The sequence below is a fragment of the Drosophila eugracilis genome, unplaced genomic scaffold (assembly GCF_018153835.1).
Source record: "Drosophila eugracilis isolate 14026-0451.02 unplaced genomic scaffold, ASM1815383v1 contig_498, whole genome shotgun sequence".
Lineage (NCBI taxonomy): Eukaryota > Metazoa > Arthropoda > Insecta > Diptera > Drosophilidae > Drosophila > Drosophila eugracilis.
In genome coordinates this window covers 905346-931745 of record NW_024573369.1, presented here as the reverse complement: position 1 = coordinate 931745, position 26400 = coordinate 905346, and the positions used below count along the sequence as shown (strand labels likewise).

The 26400-nt window shown below is 39.0% G+C and overlaps 2 protein-coding genes across 6 annotated transcripts in view; one reads left to right on the top strand and one right to left on the bottom strand.

The window, feature by feature from the left end:
- The window catches only part of LOC108116561 (potassium voltage-gated channel protein Shaker), a 135712-nt gene extending 128644 nt beyond the window's left edge, over positions 1 to 7068 (top strand). Inside the window, exons 10-12 of the mRNA XM_017228519.2 lie at positions 5762 to 5952; positions 6157 to 6501; positions 6829 to 7068. Coding sequence (XP_017084008.2) covers positions 5762 to 5952; positions 6157 to 6494 — 529 coding nt within the window. The 3' untranslated portion in view covers positions 6495 to 6501; positions 6829 to 7068. The remainder of the gene's footprint in view (positions 1 to 5761; positions 5953 to 6156; positions 6502 to 6828) is intronic.
- Positions 7069 to 13984: 6916 nt separating this feature from the next.
- LOC108116668 lies at positions 13985 to 26177 on the bottom strand. 5 transcript variants are annotated; one of them, XM_017228684.2, is made up of 6 exons: positions 25890 to 26177; positions 19147 to 19884; positions 16862 to 17457; positions 16343 to 16802; positions 15881 to 16280; positions 13985 to 15811 (listed from the first exon to the last, which is right to left on the bottom strand). In XM_017228684.2, exons 2-6 carry the CDS (start codon positions 19199 to 19201, stop codon positions 14329 to 14331), a joined length of 2994 nt encoding a protein of 997 aa, XP_017084173.2. In that variant the 5' UTR covers positions 19202 to 19884; positions 25890 to 26177; the 3' UTR covers positions 13985 to 14328. The 5 variants fall into 5 exon arrangements, with proteins under 5 accessions (XP_017084173.2, XP_017084183.2, XP_017084165.2 ...); XM_017228694.2 differs by having other exon boundaries at positions 19147 to 19841; XM_017228676.2 differs by having other exon boundaries at positions 25950 to 26177.
- Positions 26178 to 26400: the final 223 nt, after the last annotated feature.

Here is a 26400-nt window from a genome sequence, read left to right as displayed (position 1 = left end):
GCTCAACTTAAGTCTCGTCTTTGGCATATCAATCACTCTCTCTCTCCCAGCTGCTGTTGAGTTATAACCAATCAGTAATCAGTAATCAGTAATCAGTAATCAGTAAATCAGTAAATCAGTAAATCAGTAATCAATCAGTCGATCAGTTAGATAAATACACTCACATACAAACATCTCTCTCAAACACTCACTAACACACTCGCAGACATACATATGAACATTAGGAGCTGAAAGCGCGCATTCCATTCGGTTTTCGTATTAGTTTTTCGTATATGCTTGAACTATGAACTATGAACTCTACTCAACTCTACGCTCTACTCGAAAACTCAACTCTAGTCTAGCCTACTTTAACCCAAATAAAAAGCAAGTAAAAAGCGCATTAAACGAAAGCGAAATCGAAAGCAAAATCGAAAGATATTTAGAACGATATTATAGTGAATGGAAAACCAAATGATGATGAACAACAACAACAACAGCTACGAGAATAAGATAATAATGATGATGATGAAGAAGCAAACATATCGTTGTAAAGCAAGAACTAAGTTATGAATACCACGAATAACTCAAAACCAAAAGTCTAACTTATGAACGCATAATTATTTTCGAAAATATTCGAACACTAACACGCCACGTAACAACACACAAAGTACATTCGCGACTTCTCCAGTTTAATTCAAACCAAAAACAATCTTTTCAAGTTTTCCATTAAATTTAATTGCAAACCTAAAGAAAAAAAACAAAAATCTTAACACACAATACGTAAAACATAAAGAAAATATATTGCTAGAAAATGAAAAAGATTTTGATGTACGGACTATGAGGAAACAAAACACATTTACCATATGCTAAATACGAGTAAATCAAAACATAAACCAACTTTCAAAATCTTCTCAATGCTTCAGAAACAAACCAAAAAAAAACAAAACAAAAAGAAAGAAAAGCTAACAAATTTCTATTAAGGACAAAGACTGCAAAATAGAGATTTAAAAAAGAAAAAAAACCAAAAAACTTACACTTAAAAACGAAAACATTTTAATTAATTGACTTTGAATTCTAATTTGGCCTTGATTCAACCTACCAGGAAATAAGTTTAGGTTTAGTTAGAAGTTCAACACACACACACACACACAGAAACAAAGACAACACCTACACAGAACATAGAACATAGAACATAGAACAAAGAACAAAAAAGAAAAAGGAAAACCGAACCGGACTGGACCGGACAGAACTGAATCGAATCGAACTTTCAATTTGAAGAACTCCACACCCGAACACCCCAACAAACCCAACAACACCCCCAAAGAGGAACATAGAGCAACAGCATCAGCAATAGCATAATTTTGAAATATAAAACAATAATGCAGAACCAAAGAACAACAGCCCAGTCCTAGACAAGCAGATCAAACCAGATGATAATGATAATATATATATATATATATATGCATAATACAAATTCGATACCAGGCGCAATAATCCCCATAGAGAAACAGTCTAGTATTACGCCTAATAAGATATTACCAAAGAAGAAAAACAAAAAAAAGGAAAACTCACACACAAATTAAACCGAAAGAAAACCAAAAACCAAAAACCAAAAACAAAAACCAAACAAAAACCAAACAAAACGAAACAAACAAAAAAAAATGGAAATGTTGTTAAGATTAAAAATGAAATGTTTTATAATCGTTATTCAATAAAAATAAAAAATAAATCAATTTCCAAGAAATCATTAACCCAATAAACGCAATCAAATGCCGAAATCCGAAATTCTAGCTGTAATCTTATCCGATACCCCAATCCCTAGCTAAGACATCCACCGTATATGTCCCACTGAAACTGAAAACTCTTTTTTACTCTCCATTTTTTTAGATTAGCTGGTAGTGTTATTGCTTTGTGTTCGTACGTTATTTTAGCTTTTTTTTTTTGGGTAGCCTTATTCGAAGGGGATGGCATTAGATCTAGTTAGTCACTAGTCACGTTATCGTAATTATAAGCTTTTGGCTCTAGTACCCCTAGATCTAAGTTTATGACCCGAGAACGGGGGCCTTGGCACCCTTCCCCTCTTTTTCGAACACGCAGACAGACAATCCCCACACACTCATACCCTTCCAAGCCCCAGTCATTAACCATTATATCCCTAGTAAATATATATATATATTTATATAAATGCCATGCCAGTAGCACATTCCATTGCAGACATTTCCTAGCGTAGTTTAGCTCTATTGCCCACCTCCCCTCACTCCCCACCAAAAACAAAAACTAAACTACAAAAAAAAAAAAAGAAAACCATACACATATCTCCGTGAGCACACACACTCTATCGCAGATTCGCCCATGAAAAGGCGACAAGTGAGCGACCGAGTGAGAAAAATGAAAGATATTATTGAAAAGAAATCTGCAACTTACTGAAAATCTTGGAAAGTTGAAGTCCAAACAGGTTAAATCCGGCCCCGGCAGTCAAAGCGATGCTATAGACCAACGAACGGTGAGTTTGAAAAACCCTCGAGAAACCCTACTCCGAACCCCCCGGGGTTATCCCTCTCTATCTCCGACTTGTTAACCAAATACCCTTTTTAATATCAATAATATTTATATATATTATATATAGAAAAATCTGTTGATCCCTGAGAAAAAGGCCTGAGTCGGACTCAGTCGGTTTTTTACCCATGTCTTTGACTTTCGATCTATCTTTTTATGTTTTGACTTTTAACTATTTGTGATATTTGTTTTGTTTTTTCTTTCTTTTTTCTATGTATGCCTCCATTTTGATTTTGCCTATGCCCGCGGATCTACGCTATATATATATATATATATATATATACACCTCTCGATTTATATATATATATGTATTGACCATAATAATGATAATGATTATAATCGTAAATGGAATATTTTGTAAACTTTTGCTTACGTTCTCCCCCCTGCGCCGAATGTAAAACTGTAAGAATCGCTTCAGCGCTCAGCCGCCTGCACCTGCTCAGCCGACGCTCCTGCGCTATCCTGCTATATATATATATATCGTTACCGTTACCGTTATCGCTATATCATTAACGCTATCGCAACCAGCAGCAATGCCAGTATCAGCAGCAACAGCAGCAGTTAACATCAGCGTCTAGAACAACAACGAACAACTAGGAAGATCTAACAGCCCTCAAAATATGCTGAGGCTGTGCGGCTCCTGCTTCTGCTCCTAAGTCCCGTTTCCCTGTGCTTCCCGATTCCGGTGCATGTGCAATCAGTTGCTGTATCCAATCGATATCGAGAATAAATCGAGCATCGATATTGAGATCGCGACAGTACCAGAATCAGATCGCGTCAAGCGCAATCTGCCAGCAAATTCAAATCCAAGCAAAGCAAATCAAAGCAAACAAAACCAGAAACCAAAAACCAAAAACCAAAAACAAAAAACCAAAAACCAAAACCAAAAAAGAAAAGAAAAAAGCAATAGCAAAGCTATATCCCCCCAAAATCAAAAGCAAAGAAATACAAAAAAAAAAAAAGTAAAACGCAAACACAACGGCGCACGCTTAGCACATTTGCATAACTACAACTTACTTGCTACCTATATACCTACCTATATCTCCACAGCCAATAACACTCACACACACATATACACTCAGAAAACACACACACAGACACAGAGTATCACACAGGAATGCATACACCAACTAAGAAGTTGAATCGAAACGTTTTTTGGCTTTTCTAACTCACTTTGAACACGTTTTTTCTCTCGCTTTGATTTTGATTTCGTTCCTTGACTCGAGTACTCGAATGAGCATTATATCAGCAACTACTCTTTGCCTAATTACGATCGCTTAACTATACCTAATCTCTATATTACGAACACATCTATAAAAGAACACACATACAACACACCACCCCTCGAAAAAAGAAAAGAAGAAGAAAACGAACACCAGAACACAGCAGCTGCCCGGCAACTTTGCTGTTTAGCTCAGGGAAATTGCCGAGCAGCCTTAAAAAGCCTACCCGTATTTTTCATCTACCATTCGTCATTCGTCATCAAAGAAAAAGAAAAGAAATTAAGAATTCCTATGCACACACACACAGTCATGACAAACACACACACAAACATAAAACAACAAAACAAAATTGAAAGAAGAAGAATCAATCGAATCATGCACCCAAAAAGTACAGTCAGATCAAAACACACAGTCAGACAGAGTCTACACAAAGACGATCTAAAAACCGAGGAGTAACGGAAACGGCAAGTTCCGTTAGACGACAACGACAGCAACGACTATAAAGAAGAAGATGAACTGAAGTAACTGATCCTTCCCCCACCGAAGAAGCCAACAGATGAAGACGAAGATGAAGACTGCCAAAGGATCAGTCGCTATTGCTATGTGTCTCCCTCCCACCTCCGCCGCCCCACCGCTATGTCAGTGTGTGTGTGTGTGTGTGTGTGCCGAAGCAGTCGGCGGATGGCAAACAGTTGCTATCCCCCCTCACCGTTAAACGATCGATCGATCGTCGATCCCTAACCAGATCGATAAGGATCGTTTCGATTTGCTTTGGTTTTTCCACACATCTCTATCTATATGTATATTCATTTTATGTCAAGTTTAACAGCGACGACGCCAAACGCCGGCACATTTTGTTTATTCCATTTGGCAATAAGTACGCTTCGGTTTTTTGTTAGCCAAACTAAACCCCGCTATCCACCCCATCAGTCTATCAATCTATCAATCTATCAATCTATCCACCTATCAACCTAATCAACCTAATCAACCTATCAACCTATATGTATAAGTATACCACCAATGATTTTGTCTTTGTCTTCTTGTTTTTTGAACTTGATTTACAGTTCGGACTTTGGTTTTGATTTGAGTTTATATAGTTATACCTTACAACCCACAACCCAAGTTGGTTCGTGTAATCGATCACTTCGATTGCCGCCAACGAATTGCTTTCGATGTTTGCATACAACTTACAATACCAATTACCAAATAACAATAACAATACCACTATCCTATACTTATACCAATACCTAGTTGAGCTTTTAGTTAGTTTTTGACTTTTGCTTTGATTTTAGTTGAGTTAACGCTTTTCCTCAACCCCCTTCCCACCACCCACGGATACTTACTCGAACGCCTCCGGCCATCCCATTAATCTTACTAACTAACTAACTAAACGTATCGCTTTGTTTATGTAAACCATATACCGCCCCCCACCCCTCTGTATCTGTTGTGACACGTTCTTTGTTTTCTATTTCCTCGTTTCTTTCCTTTTTTGCGTTTGCGTTCTTAACAAGTTAGTTAACTTAACACTTTAGTTTGGGGCCCAGAGCCAAGGGCTCTAGGCCGCTATCTAGAATAGTATATCGAATATATCAAAACTTATAACTTATTTCTATTTGTTTGTTTTTTTACCACCTGATTTACATACTGCGTTCTTCTTCTACGTTCTTCTTCATACCAATACCAATACCAAATAATGAAAAACAAAAAAAAACAAAAAAAAATGAAAAAAAAACCAACAAAAAAACACACACGCCAAATTCTCAATTGACTTTGAAACGAATTTGCATATTTAAAAACGATTTGGATCGCCGAATCGTGTTAAATATACAAAACCGATATTCGAACTCTCGAACACACCCACCACCCACCAACCGACAATGACCAATAACAACATTGACAAACATGAATCGAATCCACAAATATTGCCATTAAACAAACGAATGCATTCAACCAAAAAAAAAAAAAAAATATATATACATATATATATATTAAAATGCATCCAGGCCCGTCGGCTTCTGGGGCAAAATTGTCGGCTCTTTGTGCGTGATCGCTGGTGTGCTGACAATCGCACTGCCGGTACCGGTTATCGTCAGTAATTTCAATTACTTCTATCACCGCGAAACGGATCAGGAGGAGATGCAGAGCCAAAATTTCAACCACGTTACAAGTTGTTCATATTTACCTGGTGCACTAGGTACATACTACTACTATTAGCGGTTAAGACAAATTCCCCCCAAAAAAATTATAATAAATATCTTAAAAAAAAAAAAAAAAAAAAAAAAAAAAATAATATCTCCCAAAAACCCTGAATCCCGTCCAATTCTCTAATGAAACTAAAACCATTTACGAGTGCCCCTCTTTCTAATCGCTGTGTCTGATCCACGATCCACGGATATAGGTCAACATTTGAAGAAATCCTCACTCTCCGAATCGTCGTCGGACATCATGGATTTGGATGATGGCATTGATGCAACCACGCCAGGTCTGACTGATCACACGGGCCGTCACATGGTGCCGTTTCTCAGGACGCAGCAGTCATTCGAGAAGCAACAGCTCCAGCTACAGCTGCAGCTTCAACAGCAGCAGCAACAGCAATCCCAGTCGCCCCATGGCCAACAGATGACGCAGGGGCAGCAGCAGCAGCAGCAGCTGGGCCAGAACGGCCTAAGGAGCACAAATAGTTTACAGTTAAGGCACAATAACGCGATGGCCGTCAGTATTGAGACCGACGTCTGACTACTAGGTGAGTATTGGTGTGCGTGAGTATAAGCCATGTCTCTCTAATAACCGTTTTTTTTTTTTGTTGTTGATTTAGCTTTATCTATATCTATATCTATATCTATATCTTACCTTTATAAAGTAATTAAATTAATATTAAAACAAATTAGAAATCAAAATGTAGACTTAAGTCAGTAAATTAGCAATCTTTGAGACCTTTTTTATGAGATCTTTGAATATTAATAGCACTATATCTTATTTATCCTAGTTAAAACACTTTTGAACTTTTGATAGGCAACATTTATACCCTATGTTCACACTCATTATCGTTCTCCTTGGCTCTATTTTACAGTCAAACAAATGGAAAATGGACGAAATTTGCGCAGTGAAATGCTACGTTGGATGCCAGAAACGTCATCAAAAGCAGTCTAATTTAGAATTTTATTAATAAATACAATTAAATTATAATTATAATAATTAGTAAGCAACGTAGTTGTAAATTAAACAGCAAATGTACACACACACACACAACAAACACACACACACACACAGTGCCAGTTCACTCAGCTTGAATTAGAGTATTTGTAGACACCAAAAAAAAAGAAAAGAAAACAAAACAAAACTAAAAAAACAGAGTCAAATATGGACTGGCTTTCTATAGGGGTTTTCCTTGTTTCTCCTTTCATTTTCCTTCTGGTAATCTCCACACCAAACACACACACACACACACATGTCCACACTCGAAGAAAAAGAAAAACTCTACTTGATACCTATGTTCAAATTTAGCAATTAACAAACTAACAATCGTTAACAACAACAAAACAAAACAAAACAAAACCAAACATATAAAAACCAAAAACTAAAACAAAAAAAAAAAACAAACAATGAAAACCAAAATCTAATTATCTTAGTAGTCTAATCTAATTGGAGTTTCTTCCTTTCTTTAGAAGCTAGCAAAACAAAAACAAAGAACAACAACAACCAGACAAAAACAAACAACATACAATATCTGCTAATTTTATTTTGATCTTTAAATTATGCTCTATTAATTAAATATTAGTCAGAATATTAGTAAAAAAACAAACTAAACTCAAAAAGAAAATACCAAAACAGCAAACAAAAAGCGAAAGCGGAAACGGAAATGGCAAAAGCTAACTAAAAGGCATGGCAGCCAGAAGAAGAGGAAGAAGAACAGGAATATGAAACGATGGCCAGCCGTCGTTAAAGCAGTGCTCTGGCCGAAGTTAACCTTGTAAAGTGGTTTGATGATCACTACTCAGTCCATTTCAAACTGTAAATTGCATTGGAAAGTTTTTCTTTGCAATCATTTCTTAAGCAAGCAGTCCCACTGACTTTCCAACTGTTTTTAAATAAGCAAACGTGAAAAATTATGTATGTGAAATTTTGTTAATTTATATTTTCCCCCTCAAAATGTCAGTATTTTGTTTATAACTAAGCCAATATTGGTCCAAATATGGAATGTAATATCTCGTTGAGCTTGTATTTCAATTCTTATCAGATCTGTATTCACAGTTAAAAATGTAAAATTTTTGTGATTTTTCACAAAAAAAGACGATGTTACCCCTTTATCGAAACTCCTAAAATCGGCTTGTCCCTCCCAATGTACGCCTTAACATGATAGTATTTTGCCCATAACTAAGTCAATAATGGTCCGAATATGGAAAGTAATACCTTGTTGAGCTTGTTTTTTAATTCTTATCAAAATTGCATTCACAGTTTGAAATGTCAAATTTGGGCCATTTTTCGAAAATTTTGATGATGATGACCCCTTATTAAAAATGCGATTTTTGGATCCTCCTAACTTGATAGTAATTTGTTCATAACTTGGCCAATAATGGTCCAAACAAGGAGTGTAATACCTCGTTAAGCTTGGTTTTTAATTCTTATTACAACTGTATTCAAAGTTCAGAATGTGAATTTTTAACCGTTTTTCACAACAATTGACAATGTTACCCCCTACCAAAAATGCAAAATTTTCTAAAAAATTATTTTTTCGATTATCAGCCCAAAAATGATAGGGAAAGTTGCTTTTGATCGTTAGCTACAAAAGACAGTTGTTCTCTTAGCTGAGCGTCTTGTTTTCACAATTTTATAGATGAAAAACCAACAAAAATATGACAAGTTTAGGACAAGAATCTTCAACCTGATTTGTCGACATTAAAAATGCATATTTTCTGAAAAACTTCAGTAACTTTGGGCAACGATATCGTTTGTTATTCTATTCCTTGTCCGATTAATGGTCATGATTTAACCATAAGTATAAACCCAGTTAAGCCGAGCGCTGTTTTCAATTAGTTCGTTGACAGGACCGACACAGCCATACACATAGACACATGAGACACACATGATAATGCTAAAAACATCAAAACTGCCGTTAAGTTTAAAGAATGAGTAATACAAAGATTATATATAAATAAATATATATATATTAAATATATACATACATTTACATATATAATTAAATATACATAAACTAAACTAAAACTGCTATTTTGTAAATAAGTAAGTCAGAGCTGAAGCTGAACAAATAGACATAGACATAAAATAAATATTAAACAAACCAAAAACAAACCAAAAAAAACAAAAACCAAACAAACAAAAACTAAAAACTAAAAACTGAAAACCAAAAACCAAAAACGAAGGAAAAAACCAACCTAAAAACCAAAATCATAGCTAACTAAAGGGAATACAAAAAGGAACCTAAAACCAAAAAATAAGGAAAGCTGCTAACGATACAAAAACAATAATTAAACTTAGCAAATTACAGACCGAAAATCGAAAAGAGCCACAAAAACAAAAAATGAAGAAAACAAAAAAAAACACAGATAATGCCACAAGAACAAGAACTAAAAGAAACCCAAGGTACCGCGCTGATCTTTCCATTTAGGAACCAAACCGAAAAGAAAAAAACAAAGTAAAAAGCAATTAAAGAGAAGAGAGGAAAGGAAAGAAATTGCAAATTTTATAATGAGACCTGTTAGAAGAATCCTGGCTCATCCAGTACTTAGCTATGATCTCTTATAGAGACCCTTGTGATGCACACGTGCATGGGCCTGCTTTCGTTTAGTTTAGTGCAGTTGATTATAGTTTTAGTTTAACTAAGTTTAGTTTAGTTCGTCTTCCTGCAACCGTAGTAGACAGAGATAACGTTGTACAAGCTTCGATATTTCGATATTCAGGCCTCCCAATTGATACATCTATATCTATGTATATCCTCAGAAATTGTGGTATGTGTCTTTCTTTTGTCTCCACTCGCCCGCACAAAAATTACCAACTAATACAAATACAGAAGCGCTTTAGGGATCTAATAGAGCTCTCACACACACACACACACACACACACACACACACAGACACACACACAGAAACATGTTCATGAGTTGTAACTTGATTCGCTGTCTTCCTGATTTTTGTGATTTGAAAACAATCGAAATCTTCTCATTTGAAAAAAGAAAACAAAAGCAACGTTCAATCTAGCGATTTCAACTTTTGTCAAATTCCTAGAAAAAAAGACGTCAAACACGCAAACGAAAAAAAACACACACAAAACTAAAAAGCGAAAAAAAAAAGAAAGAAGTAAATAACAAAATATCGTTAGGGATAAAACCGACAACAAATTATCAATTTCAATTTGCATGCGCATTCGATATATCAATTTCTATACAACATAAGATACAAATACGTACGAACTGCTTCCACTGCTTCACTGTGCGGTGTACTGCATAGTGCCGAATGTTAGCGTGCAAATCGATCGATCGAAGCCATATCTAAATTTCTCTATACCTAGAATCCTACCTACAAAAGCTTTGCTTCTAACTGCTCTTGCTAACCAATATGAGGATCGAAATGATGGGAGAGAAGACGGGGGATAAGTAGGAGAGGTAGAATCTGAATCAGAGAAGAAATTACTTTGGACCACAGAAGAAACATCTCACAAACCGTAGTAGAAGAAGACGTCGAAGACAAGACAGGGTAGGACAGTGAGAGTGAGGATGATGATGATGATGATATAGTTAAAGATTTGGGGGAACTAAGCTAACGCAGGCATATATACATACACACAAACACACACACACACATATATATATATATATATATATGTATATGATATTTATATATATACAAATATGTATTTTTTTTGTTAGATATGCGACTGAATAAAAAGTTTTTATTGATTTGCTGCTTGTTGTAATTAAGAAGAATTTAAACCAATATTTATACCGAAGCAATCTGTAAATATGTAAAAACAAAAAATGAAAAAACCGCAAAAAAACGGAAAACCAAGCAACAAAAAAAAAAGCAAAAGAAAATTTAAATGAAAATGAAAATGAAAATGAGAACGGGAGAGAGGAATAACGTTAAATAAATCGAATCAATTTACAGCTTTGAAAACCGTCCACACGCACACAGCAAACGAAAGCGAAAAAGAAAGCGATAGAGGGAATGAGAAAGAGAGGGAATGAAAGAAAGAAGGAAGGAAGGTTAAGGAGATGAAGTTGTAGACAGAGATAGAGATAGAAGAAAGCGGCGGCGAAAGAGAGAGGGAGAATCAACTAGAACCGAAAGACATTCTTACGTATACTTGATTTGGCCTTAAAGACACACGCCTGCTTGCACACACACACACACTCACACACAAACACTCAGACATATAGATATATATATATACTCCGATCGGCCCTATATATATATATAGATATATATATATATATATATAGATTATATATGTATATACTAGTAGCAAATGTTGAAGTATCCCCGAGTCCATGTTTTTGTACGTGCCGCGCACTCATGTCAAAAGTCCCGGCCATATCCATTAGCATTATATATATATATATTAGCGGATTTACGGATTTATGAATTTATCGATTTACGGATTCAGGGACCTGCGTCCGGATTCAGTTTGGTCTTTAGTTCGTTCGATTCGTTGAGAAGTTCTCGGTCGGCCAATCGATTAGATAAAACCAATGAGCAATAACAAAAAAACAAAAACCAACAAAAACCAACAAATACCACAAGATTGCATATAAAATATTCTTAATATTAACTACGATAATTACACAATAATCTCTATATAGACATAAATAATAATAATAAAAATAATACAATTAAAAAACATATCGTCTTCAAGTCATGCAAACGGAAAAACCAAATTCAAAATATTTTTTTTTTTATAAGCGTAATTTACAAACTAATATTAAAAACAGAGAAATCGCTAAGAAAAATGAAGCTTACTATTAAAAACCAAAAACAAAAAAAAAGGAAGAAAAGAAAGAAAAGGCAGACAGCATAGGAAAGAATGAAAGGTTGGAAAGAAGGAATAGAAAGTATGAAAAGCGAGTGCAGAGATGAACCAACTTGGCCAGACTACAACTAAAAGTGATATAAACCAAAAACAAGAGTCACAAATCCAAACAAACAAAAACACAAAAACCCAAAAAAAAGAACTATTAACAAAGTAAAGATAACTTGCCAAAATAATTAAGGGTATTAGAAAGTGGAAGACGAAGAAGTGAGCCGGATGTGAGGAGAAAGAGGAAGAGAGAACTATGTTAAATAACAGAAGAAGATGATGCCTAGGATCAAGTACAGTCTGCAGCTAAGTCCAGCTTGCCCCTTCCAGTAGAGAACAACCCCCCAATAGACCCCGCCCCCCCATGTCCAGGGAATCCGAGATTCTTTCGTTGCTCGTTTCAGGATCGATTAGAGAGGTGGAGGATAGAAGGAGAAGCCGGAGGAGGAGGAGGAGAAGCGAATAAAATGAATAAAAACAAAGACTGGATTAAAAACAAATAAAGATTTAAAATATATACACACCAACTGTGTGTGGCACTAACACACATATATGCTATAAAGCTATAGAAGCTAAACCTATAGATTGATCAATCTAAGGGAGTTAGATATATAGAGCATATATGTCTGATATGGCCACACCATCATTTAGTTCAAAGATCAAATCAAATCAGTCTTCATTCTCGATTTCGATTTCGATTCCATTCCGAGTCTTCATTTCGATTCAATAAAGTGCAACTACCAAACAAAGAAACAAAAACATAAAACATAAAACAAAAGATATATATATACTTAGCTCAAGCATGCGAAATACAACAATAAAAGTAAATGCAAGTAAAATTATGATAACTATGCCTAGATAATACCACACAACCACACACAGAGAGCAACGTATTAGGCCCAGATCAAGTAGGAGGCAGGAGATATATGTATGGTATAGAAGGATATAGGGATGGATAGGAGGGAAAGATAGCGAGTTAAGTAGAGCAATATGAGCTGGTAAAGAGAGAGAGAGAATTAGCATTACGAATGCGGTAGTCACTCCATGTAAATTATGCGTACAACAATAATAACAAAAACAAAACAACAAAAACAAATAGCAGCAACAACAGAAGATGGGCATATGGAAAAAACTACTTATGAATTAATGCTAAACAAATTTACATATTAAACGTATACATAAATAACACTTAAGTAAATAAAATTATAACAGAACAAAAACAAAAACAAAAACAAACGCCGCAGCAATTATAAAATATATATATATATATGTATATAGTATATATATACATGTATATATATGTTGTTAAGATTCTAAAATGAAATGTTTTATAAATAGTTAAACCAAAAACAAAACGAAACAAAATGATTATTATACATTAAATACGAGAGAAAGCGAAACCAAAACAAACACTAACACACTCACACACAGCTAGGAAGCAAACAAATAACAGAACAACAAAAACAACAACAACAACAACACACAAGGAGAAACAACCAAACACCAAAAAAGATAAACTACAATAAGCAACAAAGAAACAAACAAGGCGAGCAAGCACAAAATCTACCGTTTGACTTTCGATAAATTTAAAGCAATCGATAATAAAACCAAAAACAAAACCAAGGTTACGATAACCGAAAATCAATTTTTACAATCATTGTAAATTTAAACAAAACCAGATTGGATCTCAAATCAAAGCAGCTTACAAATGAACAAATTAAAGTGAATAATAAAGTATATAAAAAGAAGAAGAACAAGAACAACAACATGACACACACACACACACACACATGCTCAACACACATACAAAACATACACACACACCTACACAGACAGAGGCAGACACACGTTACTTTATGAACATAAAACAAATTAAATGGAAAGTATATAAAATAAATTATGCTAAAAGGAAAATTCAAAAGGCCCGCCTTTTATTTCTCTTTTGAATGCTAAGCAGTGTGGTAAGCAGTATGGATCTATGGTGAACTGATAATAACGGACAGCTATGCTTGCAAGTAGTCGATCTGAGCAAGCAGTTAACTGTGTGTGAGCCTCAGGAAGCAGTGTTTATTTCAGAGTCAATCGGAAAAGTGATTTTTAATTACCTTCAAAACGTTATAAATATCATAAATTCAGAGATATATTTCAAGAGAACTGTTAACTGTTAAACCCAAAAAATGAAAAAAATCATAACATTCTGGTATCTTAAAGTCGAGAGCCTCGACATTATGTTTAATCTTAACAACTAAATTTCTCACATTTAAAATCTTACATTCAATATCTTAACTACTACGACGCAACGGCCCACGATTTGAAATTCCATTTCAATATCTATGTATCTTTGCTTGCTCGTTCGGATATTTACAGTGTGTGTGTGGATGGATGGTGTGTGGTGAAAATTCAGTGAATGTGAATGGGTTTTGGGATTGCGATTTTGGAGCTGTGCCATAGCCACGATCTGGTGTGCATATCACAAAGTGTTCATCCCCGATGGCGGGACAGCTTAGCTAGCTGAGCTGAATATCTCAATGTCTGAATATCAGGGAATTAGCTTTGGTGATCGGCCACGCCTTCTAGCCCTCGAAACGGAACCGGAAACGGCAGCGGCAGCCGATGCCAGGGGTGTGGAAACAGCAGCCGAAGCGGAAGCTGCAGCTATTTGTGGTTTATATGTGGGTAAGTCGATAAATACGGGTCTATAGTCGGGAGTTTCGGGACGCATAGATCTCGACTCCGACTGCAAGACATTGGTATAGTAGTTAACCTCATTTTGCTGTTCCGTCTGCCCCCCAGTCTGCTCGCCCGACTCATTGTCGTTGTCGCCCTGCCTTTGGGATCGCGATCGCATCAGCCGAAAGAGATTTCTCTGTTGGACTGCCGCCGATCGACGTGAAGCCTTCTGCGACCGCCTCCTGGCACTGGAACTGGTATTTAAAAATGCGGACTCCTCATAGCGTGGAATATAGCGTGGCTTACGTGAATCCCCAGGACGGAGCACTGGCTCCCGATCATGAGGTGTCACATTGAAGCCAAAGAAGCGAGGTGCCTGCACGGATATTAGCGGCAAAAGAGTTTCCCGAGCATACCGCTCGGCCCGCTGAAGGAGTTCGCCCAAACGAAAAGGTAACAGCTGCACTGTTTGCGGCTCATCCGGATCCGGAGATCGTCCTGTGCCCACCTGCGCCATCGTTTTGGCTGGTAGGCGTGACGAGCCCGCTACTGCAGAACTAATGGCACCCAAAGTTGTGACCATTCCAGCAGCAGCCACTTCACTTTCGGACAAATCCAGGTCCTTGCCCTGCTTAACACGCGGTGTGGTGGCCTTTAGCACGGGTTCCACAATCTCCGGACTGTCGGTAGTGCCATAGTCCTGCAAATTCCGCCCCCTATTCACGGCCAGCCTACGATCCTTGAGCACGGGCTCAAAGATCTCGCCACCAATCGAGTCCGAGAGACTTCGACTGGACTCCGCCGCCTCGGCAGTCTCGTTATCCAGCGAATTGCCCACCAAAATCGGTTGCCAAGGCAGCTCGTCTCCCTGATCCAAGGGATATGTCTGATTGCGGGCCAACTTAAAGCTAGTGCCCAAATTGAAGATGTCCTTGCGCTGTTTGGCTGTCTCCACGCCATCCACCGAAGCTGCCAAGCCCGATTCCTGGACACTGGAATCCGGTACATCGGTGGGAGTCATTGTGGGACTTCCCGCCGCCGGAGCAGCAGGTGGTTGGGTGGTATAGGCTCCGTAGTCCTCCTGATTGTCTAGCTCACAGTTGCCAGCCTGAAGACGCAGGCGTACCGGACTTCCACTGCTTAGTTTCGTCGAAGGACGACACAAGGAGTGGCTTCGGCCAAAACTGTCCGTCAGCACCACCTTGTCAATGTCCCAATGGGGCAGACCCTTGCTCAACCACCCACTGTAGGACTTGTAGTGAAGGCTCAAGGTGGTTGGGAAACCCAAGGCCGGATGAGGCACAATAATCTTGGACACAATGTCACCGGCGAAGAACTCCGCATCGTCTTTCCTGCAAGGGAACATAGCATTCGGTTATTTATGATCCTTAAAAAGGAGTTCTGGAATCTCCCATACGCACTCGGATATCTCGAAGGTCTCATTTAGACCACCATCTCCCTCGAGAATGGCCTCCAGACGACCTATAGTCCGCAGTGGCAGATCGTTGAAGGAGTTGAAGATCTGCAGTTGGAATTGGTGGGCACAGAAGGGCTCCTCCTCGCGGGTGAGCAGGTACAGTTGTCCCCTACCCGTGGATCGATCGGCATAGTAGCCCATGTTGCCGCACCTTGGAACGCCCTCGGCCAGGTCCTCATCATCCTGGGCACAGGGGAAGCATCTCCCTTTGAGGAAGTCATCGTAATTGCCGCAGGGAAAGGCTGGGAACAAGCAACGTGGCGCCACCGAATCGATGAAGAACTTGTAAGCCCGCCTGTGGTTGCACAACGAACGACCCTCCTCATCCTCTGCAGCTTGGGCAGCTGTGGAAAATATAGTTTCTTAGTAAGTTCGAGAAATTTTAGAAGTCTTAACCCTAACTTACACCATATAAAATCGGTGACGGCGCCCACGAAAAGATTCGAGCAGCCCGTTTGCACGCGTCCTCCATTCGGATAGTAGTCCACATGGCCCATGGGCTGCCAAGAGCCCAGTCCACCAAGGATCAGATTCTCCCCGTTCGAGTGAATCACATCCACGAACTCGGCATCGCTGCTGTCCAGCCGCACCTTCGGATGCTGGGCCTCAAAGAGCGGACCCGCCGGATCTAAGCCCGTGATCCGCGAAAGACCCGGAAGCTCAGCGCCTGCAAATCCAGAAACGTGAGCACCCAAACTAAATCCAATGACGTGGGTGCGCATTAGATCGAGTCCCTTGTGCTGCTGAAGGTTCCGGAGCAACATGGCCAACTGTTTGCCCACCAGACGAGTATTGGCCGCCGCTCTTACGTAGTTCGGAAAGGTGGCTCCATTCTCCCAGTCCACGCAGATCACAATGCAGTCCTCCTGAAAAGGATGTAGTATGACAAGGGAGGGAATGGTAATCGGTAACCCATCCTACTTACCACCGCCATGAGCGCTGTTTTCATCTCGTAAATCCACACGTGTGGACAGGCTGAGCCAAAGCCATGGACTATAACCCGCACGGACAGCTCATCGAATCCCTCGAGGTCATCAATTGATGGTGTGGGTTTCTTTTGACCACCGGCAGGGCGCTCTGTGCTGAACGTGGAGTTCTGGGAGGGCAACGAGTTCAGGGCAGAAGAGGACGACGATGACCTGCCACTGCCCTCTGGTGAACTGGTGCTAACCTCCGTCTCCCGTTTGCCCCGAAAGGCATTGGTCATGTTTAAAAAGGAAAGCTCCATCAGTGGACGATCCGAACGCTGGCGTGTGGAATAGAAATAGAACTTGGTGTTGATCTCCTCGGGCGGCGAGGGCAGCATCTCTAGATAGGCAAACGGACCGGAGTCCTCGAAGCAACCAAGTTCGCCATAGCAGACACGTTTCACCGCCCTACGCGACCGATGACCTCGACGTAATCGTTCCCGCTGACGCTCCTCGTGCTCCACCAGCGAATCCTGAACGGCCTGCGATAGCTTTGCAAAGTCAGACGGCGAGGGCGCTGAGGTAACATTTCTGGCCACTTCCTGGGCGATGGCTATAAATGTCCAGAAACGGCAGGCAAACGTGAGTCAGTGGTCTATCAAATTCGAATATATTAAATAAGTAGCGTTATGTGCATGGGAAGCACGTTCGCCGACAGGTACTTTAGATTTAATTCGATTTTTTGGGTTTCCAACTTGGCCATAGCTCCTCCCATTTGTTTTTAGATTTTAAAACCAAATCAACCGAGGAAGCCTGCCTTGAAAACAGTTAGCAAGTTTATTCTTGACTTTTAGGCAGTATTTAGTTTTCATTGCTAAAATCAGTTAAAAGTTTTCCTTACCATTATCCTTTGACTGGCAATTAAACTTTTAAGTACTTTCGAATACCCACCCAGTCTTAAAACCGGTTTGGGCCAAGCCTTAAAGTTGTCACAGCACATCATTTAGCCTGATATAACAGCTATTGCTTAAGCCGATAAGTTGGTGACAAGTATTTAAAATTTCTTTCCAATGACAACGCGTGAATTATTTTAATTTTAATTTTCCGCCTTACGTTTTCCCCGTGCACTTCGCCACCCAAAACCGAAAACCCAAAACAGAAAACCCAAATCCAAAACTCAAACCCAATTCGATTCGAAACGCACGGCATGCGAATGACATAACTGCGCTGCTCGTGTGCGAGTTTATATGATAGATCGCTGGAGCGTGATTGCGTTTTTAAAATGCCTAAGCCTAATACCTAAAAACCTAAAAGCCGAAACTGAAACTGAAACTCAAAATCAAAACTAAAGGCAACAGCCAAGCCCACGGTCCAAAATTGTCAACACGCGTCGTCTGCCTAACGAGCTTCTAGCGTTCAGTTAAGGAAATGGGGAAATAGTTATATCTATCTATATAGCAACCAATAATTGCAATAATGGCAAGACGTGAGTTCGAGGCTTTAGGATTATGGAACTGTTAAATAAGAAATTTAATAACAAACTTAGAACATTCCTTTCTGTGGTCCTAGAGAACTTTAAGTTTTACTGGGTTTGTGATCACAATAGATACTCTAAGCTTGCTAAAAAGACACCTTTGATCTCTTGAGAAAGTAATTCCCTTATAAATATATATGCACATATATATTTATGCATTTGCCAGGTCCTCTGCTCTTCAGTCCATGGCTGAGCTCAGCTCAAGGCTGAACTAATCTTGGCTGGTCTCTGCTTTATTGGTTTTACCTTCACAGCAAAGACAATCAGGCACTTGTGAACATGAATAACTACACGGAAAAAAGCGATAAAATGTTATTAGATTGAATCAGAAAATGTCTATTCAGATATCTTAGAAAATCAAGCAGAGGTTTAGAGTTTCAAAAGCTTTCTATTCCAAGAAAAGGCAGAAAACCAAAAAAAAAAGAACACAAAATCTTAAGGAAAAGTTCTAACTTTTTTACCCTGCAAATTTCAAGATATATTGACCCATATTAATACCTATTTCTCTTTGTGTAAACCTCGCTTATATTCCCCTTAAAACACTGCTCTCTGGACCATTGTGCAATCGTCGCTGTGAAGTGGTTCGTTGATCGTCTTCTCAATTGGCACAATCACCGCCACCACCCACACACCCATAATATAAACCATATACATACAGACAGTTACAGATCGTTAAAAGCAAAACAAGTCGAGCACTAAGTAAATTAGTTAATGCTTCGCGCCGCCGTCTGGCAATTAGTTAATGGAGCCCACGGGGCGTATACTCACCATTTCCCGTGTGGCATATCAGCAGAGCCAGAAATATATAGCTAGCACTTAGCATGCTGATTTCGTTAGTAGTTTCAGCTGTTCTACAACGATCTTCATTGATTAAATATCCGACAAGCTGTTGTCTTCTGGGGGGATCTCTCTCAATCGCTGGCACTGAATGAAATTGCAGACTCCAGTCCAGTAGTTTGTAGACGGTTTGTAGATGTTGTCTGAATGGTGTTATGCGTCTCTTTCGCTTTGGTAATAGCAAAATATACAATAAACAAATTCACTTTCACTTATTTGTGAACCTGCCGGGCGACAACAGCAGCAGCAGCAGCAGCAGCAGCAAAAAAACCAAAACGAAGACGACGTGGATGTGGATGTGGTTGTGGAGTCGTGACTATAACTATGACTGCAAGTTCGAGTGTCTGACTCACTGACTGACTTAGCCAAAAGGCAGACACCACCGACACTGTCGCCAAATCACTGCTGGGATCTCGTCGAATGCCAAGTATCGAGTATTGTGGACCTCGTCGTCGAGTCCACTGATCCACTGTCCAGGTTTCAGGTTGCGACTTTGGCTTTCTCCGAGAAGGGAGAGCGGCTCTGGCTCTGGTTCAGGCACTGGCTTTGGCTCCAATTCCAGCTCCAATTTGCGACAAGCGGCATTGACTGATTGATGGCCTGATTGATGGCTGGCGATCAGTCGTCTGCAATCAGAAGAGTCAAGCGCAAAAACGTTAAACGTTTTCGCTACACACAGAGAAAAAATATATAAAAAGTGTAAAAAGGAAGCAAAAGAAACTTAAACTTCAAACTTAACTCCTTTTAAACTAATACAAAATCAACCTAAGGTAGTTAAATTAAAGTTCGATTTAACTATATTTGATATGCAAAGCATTGGAATCGCTCTTTCTCTCTGTGTAGCCATTGGCCATTGTATAATAGGCCGGTTGCAGTGTCGCCCGAACAGGATGTTGCGCATGTGCGACTGCTCGATGGTCTCTTGTCCCCTGCACAATGTCTTGCAACTTGCAACGGGCAACTGGCATCTTGCATCTTGCATCTTGCATCTACAGCGATTAGTAGTCCATTGACCTTACACTTGACTGCCGAGCATTCTGGCCGCTAAATCCCGCCCGACCACTTTTTTGGCCGAATCACACATTTGGGTCAACAGGCACAGGCACAGTCACAGACCAGACAAAGCCAATAGTCAAGAGCCAAGAGCCGTCGGCGTTTGTTTGCCTCTTTATTTGTTGACTTTTGGCTAATTTACTCGGCCCCAAATTGCAAGAGTGGTTGGTGGAGGTGGTGATGGTGGTGCTGGAGGTGTGACTCAGGCGACGATATAAAGATGTGACAAACGAAAGTGAAAACCTTTGGCCATAAAAACACCAAACTGAAACTGGAACTGAAACTGAATCTGTATCTGTGAAGCTGAAACTGAAACTGAAACTGAAACCGCACTTAAACTGTTTCCCCTATCGATTAACAAATTGTGGTCTTCAATCAACACAGCATTTCACTTTCGTTGACCGGACGGCATGATCTATCAATTAGCATCTAAAGATTTGTCGATTGTGCAACATTTACAAAAAGATCTCCATTGTTAGATACTCGTTGAACCTCTGGAAATTGACCGCCCACGGAATATTTTGTCATCGGTTCAGTGGACAGCGAATGCATTTATAATATTGCAATTGCAAGATTTCGAAAGAATGGTCTGGCAAAAACTGAAGTTTGGCATAAAGGTTTTAGTAACCTAAATGGGAACTAGTTTGTTGGTCTTGCAAACATTGCTTGCTTCTAGGAAATGAAGTTTATAGAGTTATGATCATGACTCATATCCATGAATACCAACTTATCAAAGAAATCCATTAAGTCTTGTTAACTTTAATATGGAAATTTAAGTTGCTGAAACCACAAACCTAAAGGCAGTTCCTATGAAATCTTTAAGTGACCAAGAAAATGTTAAAGTTTCTTTCCAAGAAATACAAATCAGGAAACCAACTATTTTAATCACTTAAAACCAAAGTGTTGTATTAACTTTTAGAGATCGCCTCAATTTCCTTAATATAGATCATTAAACGAGAGCTCTTCTTTGACTTGGTAGCATCCTGCTAATAACAATTTCCTCAACTTGCCGTGACTGAACTGATCACCTTTATTAGCTATAGCCAACCGATCCCAACGGATGCCAGCACATAATTATCTTTAAAAGGGGGAGCCCTTTGTTCACATCGTGTGAACGTTTAAAGTTGATGATGGGCTTTGATGAAAAGGGAAATTAAAAGCCAAGTACCGTTAAAGAATAAAAAGCCGTCGGTTGACAGGTGAAGTTTCTGAGAAAGCGGAGACAAATGTCAGCATCAGCATCAGCTCGAGTCGAGTCCGAGACTCGAATATCGCCATCAAAATGGAAAGTAACGCACAAAATAATGCTTCTAAGGCGACTTTCGCATGGGAGCTCTATCAGATGCTGATTTTTATATATATATATATATATATAAAGTTGGCTTGCTTGTTGGCTGGTGGTGGTGCGGCCAACGCTTCCACTTTCAAATAGATTAACCCAATTTGGCGGCTCTGACGCTTTCCGCTGCTCATTTTCGCATTTGCCGGCTAATTCAGCTCATTACGAAGAACGAGTGCCAGAGCTCTCTGCACGCGGGAAAAACAGATGCACGTACTGCAAATAAGAAACTCAGAATACACTGAGAAAAAGGAGGAGATTAGAAGGATTCCTAGGATTTCTTAAAGATTTTGCATTGAGTTCAAGTAGCATTTCCATGAATATTTAATTCAAATTGATTTTCCCTCAGTGTAGGTTTCATTTGAATGGGGAAAAAGTGAGACGAACTGAGAACTGGCTGGGAAAGTCTGCAAATCGATTGAGAAAACCGAACCATGCCAAAGAAAAGTGCAGTTCGTAGCTGGCGGCTTGTGCTTTTCTACCTTATGTCCGTCCGTCTGTTCGTCCATTCGCCAATCCGTCCGCCGGAATGTCTCATTAAACTCTGGACGTGAGCCAAACGAATGGCGGACAATGGAAATGGCCACTCGGCATTGCCAAATGCCAGACGAAAAACAAAAAAACAAAACACAAAAAACAATACCAATGCATTGTCTTCGCCTTGTGTCTTTGTGCAATCGAAATTCGCATGAAGCGATTTGATTGATTTGTCAAGCCAAAGCCAAAGACATACGGACAGACGACCTGACTATGACTATGACTATGTGCCCCTGTCAAAACAGAAACCTCAATGCAATAGTTAAAACTTTTTAGTATTATTACTTTGCACTCTCCTAGCTTTGGCTAGGTAAATTCCACCAAGAAATCGAACGGAAAATGAAGAAACGCAATGTGATTTATGGGTAACCATGTCGGATTTCTCAAACGGTGTTGGTGCTAAAAACTTAGATGATCTTTAACACTGATTTATATACTATAACTAACCGGGCTAACGGTTAATTCAAGCGTATTCCCGCAACGTACAATCCGTTTACAATTTCTGGGCAAAATGCCACTTGCCAAACGAAAGACTTAGGCAACGAACTTGCCACCGATGGCTGATGTATGATTGCAAGCCCAACAAAAACAACAACAACAGCGGCAAAAGCGCTACATTAAAGAGAAGTAAGGAAAACCCAAAAACCGAAAATACATATATACATTTTTCCTTAGCCAATTTTCGCATGGCAGCATAAAATAGTTTCCTGTTTGTTACGACGGACCCAGCAACTAAAAAAAAAAAAGGGAGGAAGCCGATCCGATTCAAGTCCGAGAGCCAAAGCTGGGGCAAGAAAATATAACGAAAACCAGCAAAGCATAAAATTTCCGCTCGCGTCTTTGGGGATTTTCAGCCTAATGCTGGTAGTTACACTGTGAAAAAAATGAGTGCAACAAATGTCTATTATGCTTGTGATTTAATGAGAGCTCAACTCTAAGCTGGCTTTTTTTCTCTCTGTGCACCTTTCCATAGCTGCTACATGCAATTTGTGGTCGCTGCCGAAGTGCTTTTCCTGCCTCCCCGAATCACAGAACTTTTTTGTGGGATTGCCACGCAATCCTCATTAGCGATGCAGAACAGCAGCAGCAGCAGCAGCAGCATAAAAAAACAATAAACAATATTCCATAAATCAGCTAGATGCAACGGTAAAGAGCCACAACGGCAGAAATTACATAGAAAAACAACACCGAAAAAGCCAGCACAATTACATGCATGCAATTGAATGGGATTACAAATATGTGACACAGTTTTCGGGAACAGCACACCAGACCACACCACATCACAACACAGCACACACTCCAAATCCAAATAGCAGCACTCTTTTGTCATTTCCCGGCGACAGCATCAAGTTGCCAGTTATGGTTCATGGAACGAGTTGACCTAATCAGCCACTACTATATCATTTCACATGTCTTATGAAACCTTCTGGCCCAGTTACCCAACGACAATGAGATGATTAAAGAGAAGGTAGAGAAAACCAAAAAGAATATTTTATACCAAGGAAAATCTTTATAGAATGGAAAACTCTCTAAAATATATTCTTAATAATAGAAAATATGAAAGTTGCCATCTTTCTAGGCCTAATTCCAAGAGAATTTTCCCAGAATTTTAGCTGGAAAATCTAGCACTCTGACTTATCTTTGGCTTTCCACTCACTTGGCCAACGTAATGACAACCGCAATTAGCACACCAGATTAAAAATAATTAGTCTTTTTAATTACATGCCTGGCTTCGCTTTGACAAGAACAAAAGAAATTTAATTCGTTTGTGCTGGTTTTTTATGGTCTCCTTTCATGGTTATTATTATTTCTTTTATGGGAACTTTAAGTAATATGTGTATTACTAAAAAGTATATAAAATATGACAAGCGTATTGAAAGATAATACTGCAATTTTGATGTAATTGATAGAGGCAAGGGTAAAGACACATTCAACACACAGCCATTAGCCAAGAAATTACGCTTAAATAATTTCGAGGAGATTTTCCAGCATTTAGCAGACATAATGCCCATTTGCATTTGATAATATGCGTGGTAAACGACCTTGTTCCTCGGCCAAATCGACTCAATCAACAATCAACAACCAACAACCAACAAGCAGCAATCAACAAGAGTTGATTGTTCGCTGGGTCTTCGATCGGATTGTTTAACTTCAAATGCAATTCGAAAAATGACACACAGCGAAAAATATCATATCAAATATAATGATTGTTCATTGATTGATTTAAAGACCTATCAAAGTTCTTATTTTTAATTAAGATTTTCCTAAGGATTATATTCCATGATCTAAAATTCCTTTTAAAATCAAAAAGAACCCCTGCCACATTTCCTTTCAGTGCATTACGCCTCCGAACTAAACGAAAACAAATTTGTAAGCCAAATTAATATATTTAACTTTGTTGTTGGCCCCTGGCATTGGTGGAATTTTATGCACTTTAATTGTAGAGCGCGCGCACACCACAAATCTTAGTCATAAATTTAAAGTTGGCAGTTGGCAGTTTTGCTCGAATCTCAACTTTAAACTGTATGATTTGACTTTTGTTTGTTTTATTTATTTTTATTTTATTTTTTAGTTGTGGCTACCGTCGACAATTCGTGTCAATGTCAGCATGATTTTTAGTTTGTTTTTTTTTCTTTCTGATCTACCAGTGGGGAGGGGTGGCGAGGAGGTCAGGTGTTGATGTTAATGCCTCTCTGCAAACAAGTTTAATCAAAACATGCATAATATATGGTATACCTGATCTCAGAAGAAGAAAAAAATCAAACAAACTGGATGCAAGCAGTGCACCACAGAAGTGCAAGCAGTGGAACACTCAAAGAAAAATCGACGACTAATGCCCCATGGCTGTGCTCTTAATTTTATGCACATAACTCATTCAGTTGGACACATTTGAGCCGCAAGAAATATGCATTTCTGAAATAGTTTCGCAAAGCCCGCGACTGACACAAAAACAGTAGCCAAAAACACAAAGTAAAGCACGTAAAAAAAAATATATAAGTAATACAATGGGAATGTGTGGGGGAAAAACAGAGTCACCACCGACATCAGAAACAGCAACAACAGTCATAATAATAATAATAATAACAATAACAACACATCAACAACAACAAAATAACAACAAATTATGTGAGTTCGGCTGCTGTGCGGCTTCAACCTCAACTTCTTCTTCAATTCGCTTATTTCGGACCCGGCTCACGGTTTTCACCTGAAGCGCGTGAAAGTTGCGCTTCACCACGGCAGCAGCAGCAGCAGCAGCAATACCACACTGCAAAAAAAAAGGTGGCTTTTATTTTCCCTGACCTCTTTGCTGACTCCTTTTCAAGCCCTCTTCATCTTGGCTTTTGACATTGAAGTATCTGCGAGTCAACAGCAGCAGCTACCGTAGGAAAATCTCACTTTGGGAAATGTAAATATATTTCCTGCGATTGAAAAGTGATTTTATGATTATTAGTTTTCTAAAGTAATATTCTTTAAAATATTATTTATAGTTAGGAAATCCTTTAGTTTGTATAGAATGAGCAGTTCCTACTGGCAGATAGCAAAGAAAATCGCAGAATTTACAGAACAGTATTTCGTAAAAATTTCTTTAAAAAAGACATGAATTTTGTCTCATTTATTTACTATCAATATTATAGTTAACAAAGTAAACATTTTTCCACTGTGCACCATAGACCGCACTCGAAAAAAAAAGATATCAAATAAGGTGTGTAAAGGGCCAGGCCCAAAAGCCAGGTAATTAATGCACCTTTTAAAAACAAAAAACCACTTGCACACCAAACAAAAACAAATCACAACAAATACGCACTTTTTTCGTATCTTGTATAGAGAGGGCTCTTAGCAAAGTTGCGCAAAAGAAACCGAGAAATGTTGTTGCCGTGTATCTGTATCTTTTCGGGCTTTGTATCTTAAGCTTTGGCTTTGTGCAACGCAGAGACGACGGCGCTGCACTCACGTAACGGAACTGCCAATGTGCGGGCGAAATATAGCGAAAATTGAACGCGGACCGATCCTAGCAAATTCGAACCTCTAGCCTTTGCGGCTGAAGATCAACTGAAAACTCTGGCTCAAAGCCCGGCCCAAAACTCACGATCCGAGCCCCAACAAGCCGAAGTCTCAGTCGAATCCGAAACCCGAACGCAAGCCTCCACAATCACTGCTCGGAAGCTTTCAGCATTGGACTATGGGTCAGGTTGCCGTAAGAAATGTATCCATATCTGTGGTATATTGGTAATATCTTGAATTAAAAAAAATTTTAG

What these genes read in the sequence shown, in the direction of transcription:
- LOC108116668 (XM_017228684.2), bottom strand. Translation starts at nt 19,201, where the DNA reads ATGCTAAGTGCTAGCTATATATTTCTGGCTCTGCTGATATGCCACACG. An exon ending in AAACAGCGCTCATGGCGGTG is followed by an intron (nt 16,803 to 16,861) that starts GTAAGTAGGATG and finishes CATCCTTTTCAG; the next exon opens with GAGGACTGCATTGTGATCTG. An exon ending in GAGACCTTCGAGATATCCGA is followed by an intron (nt 15,812 to 15,880) that starts GTGCGTATGGGA and finishes GTTCCCTTGCAG; the next exon opens with GAAAGACGATGCGGAGTTCT.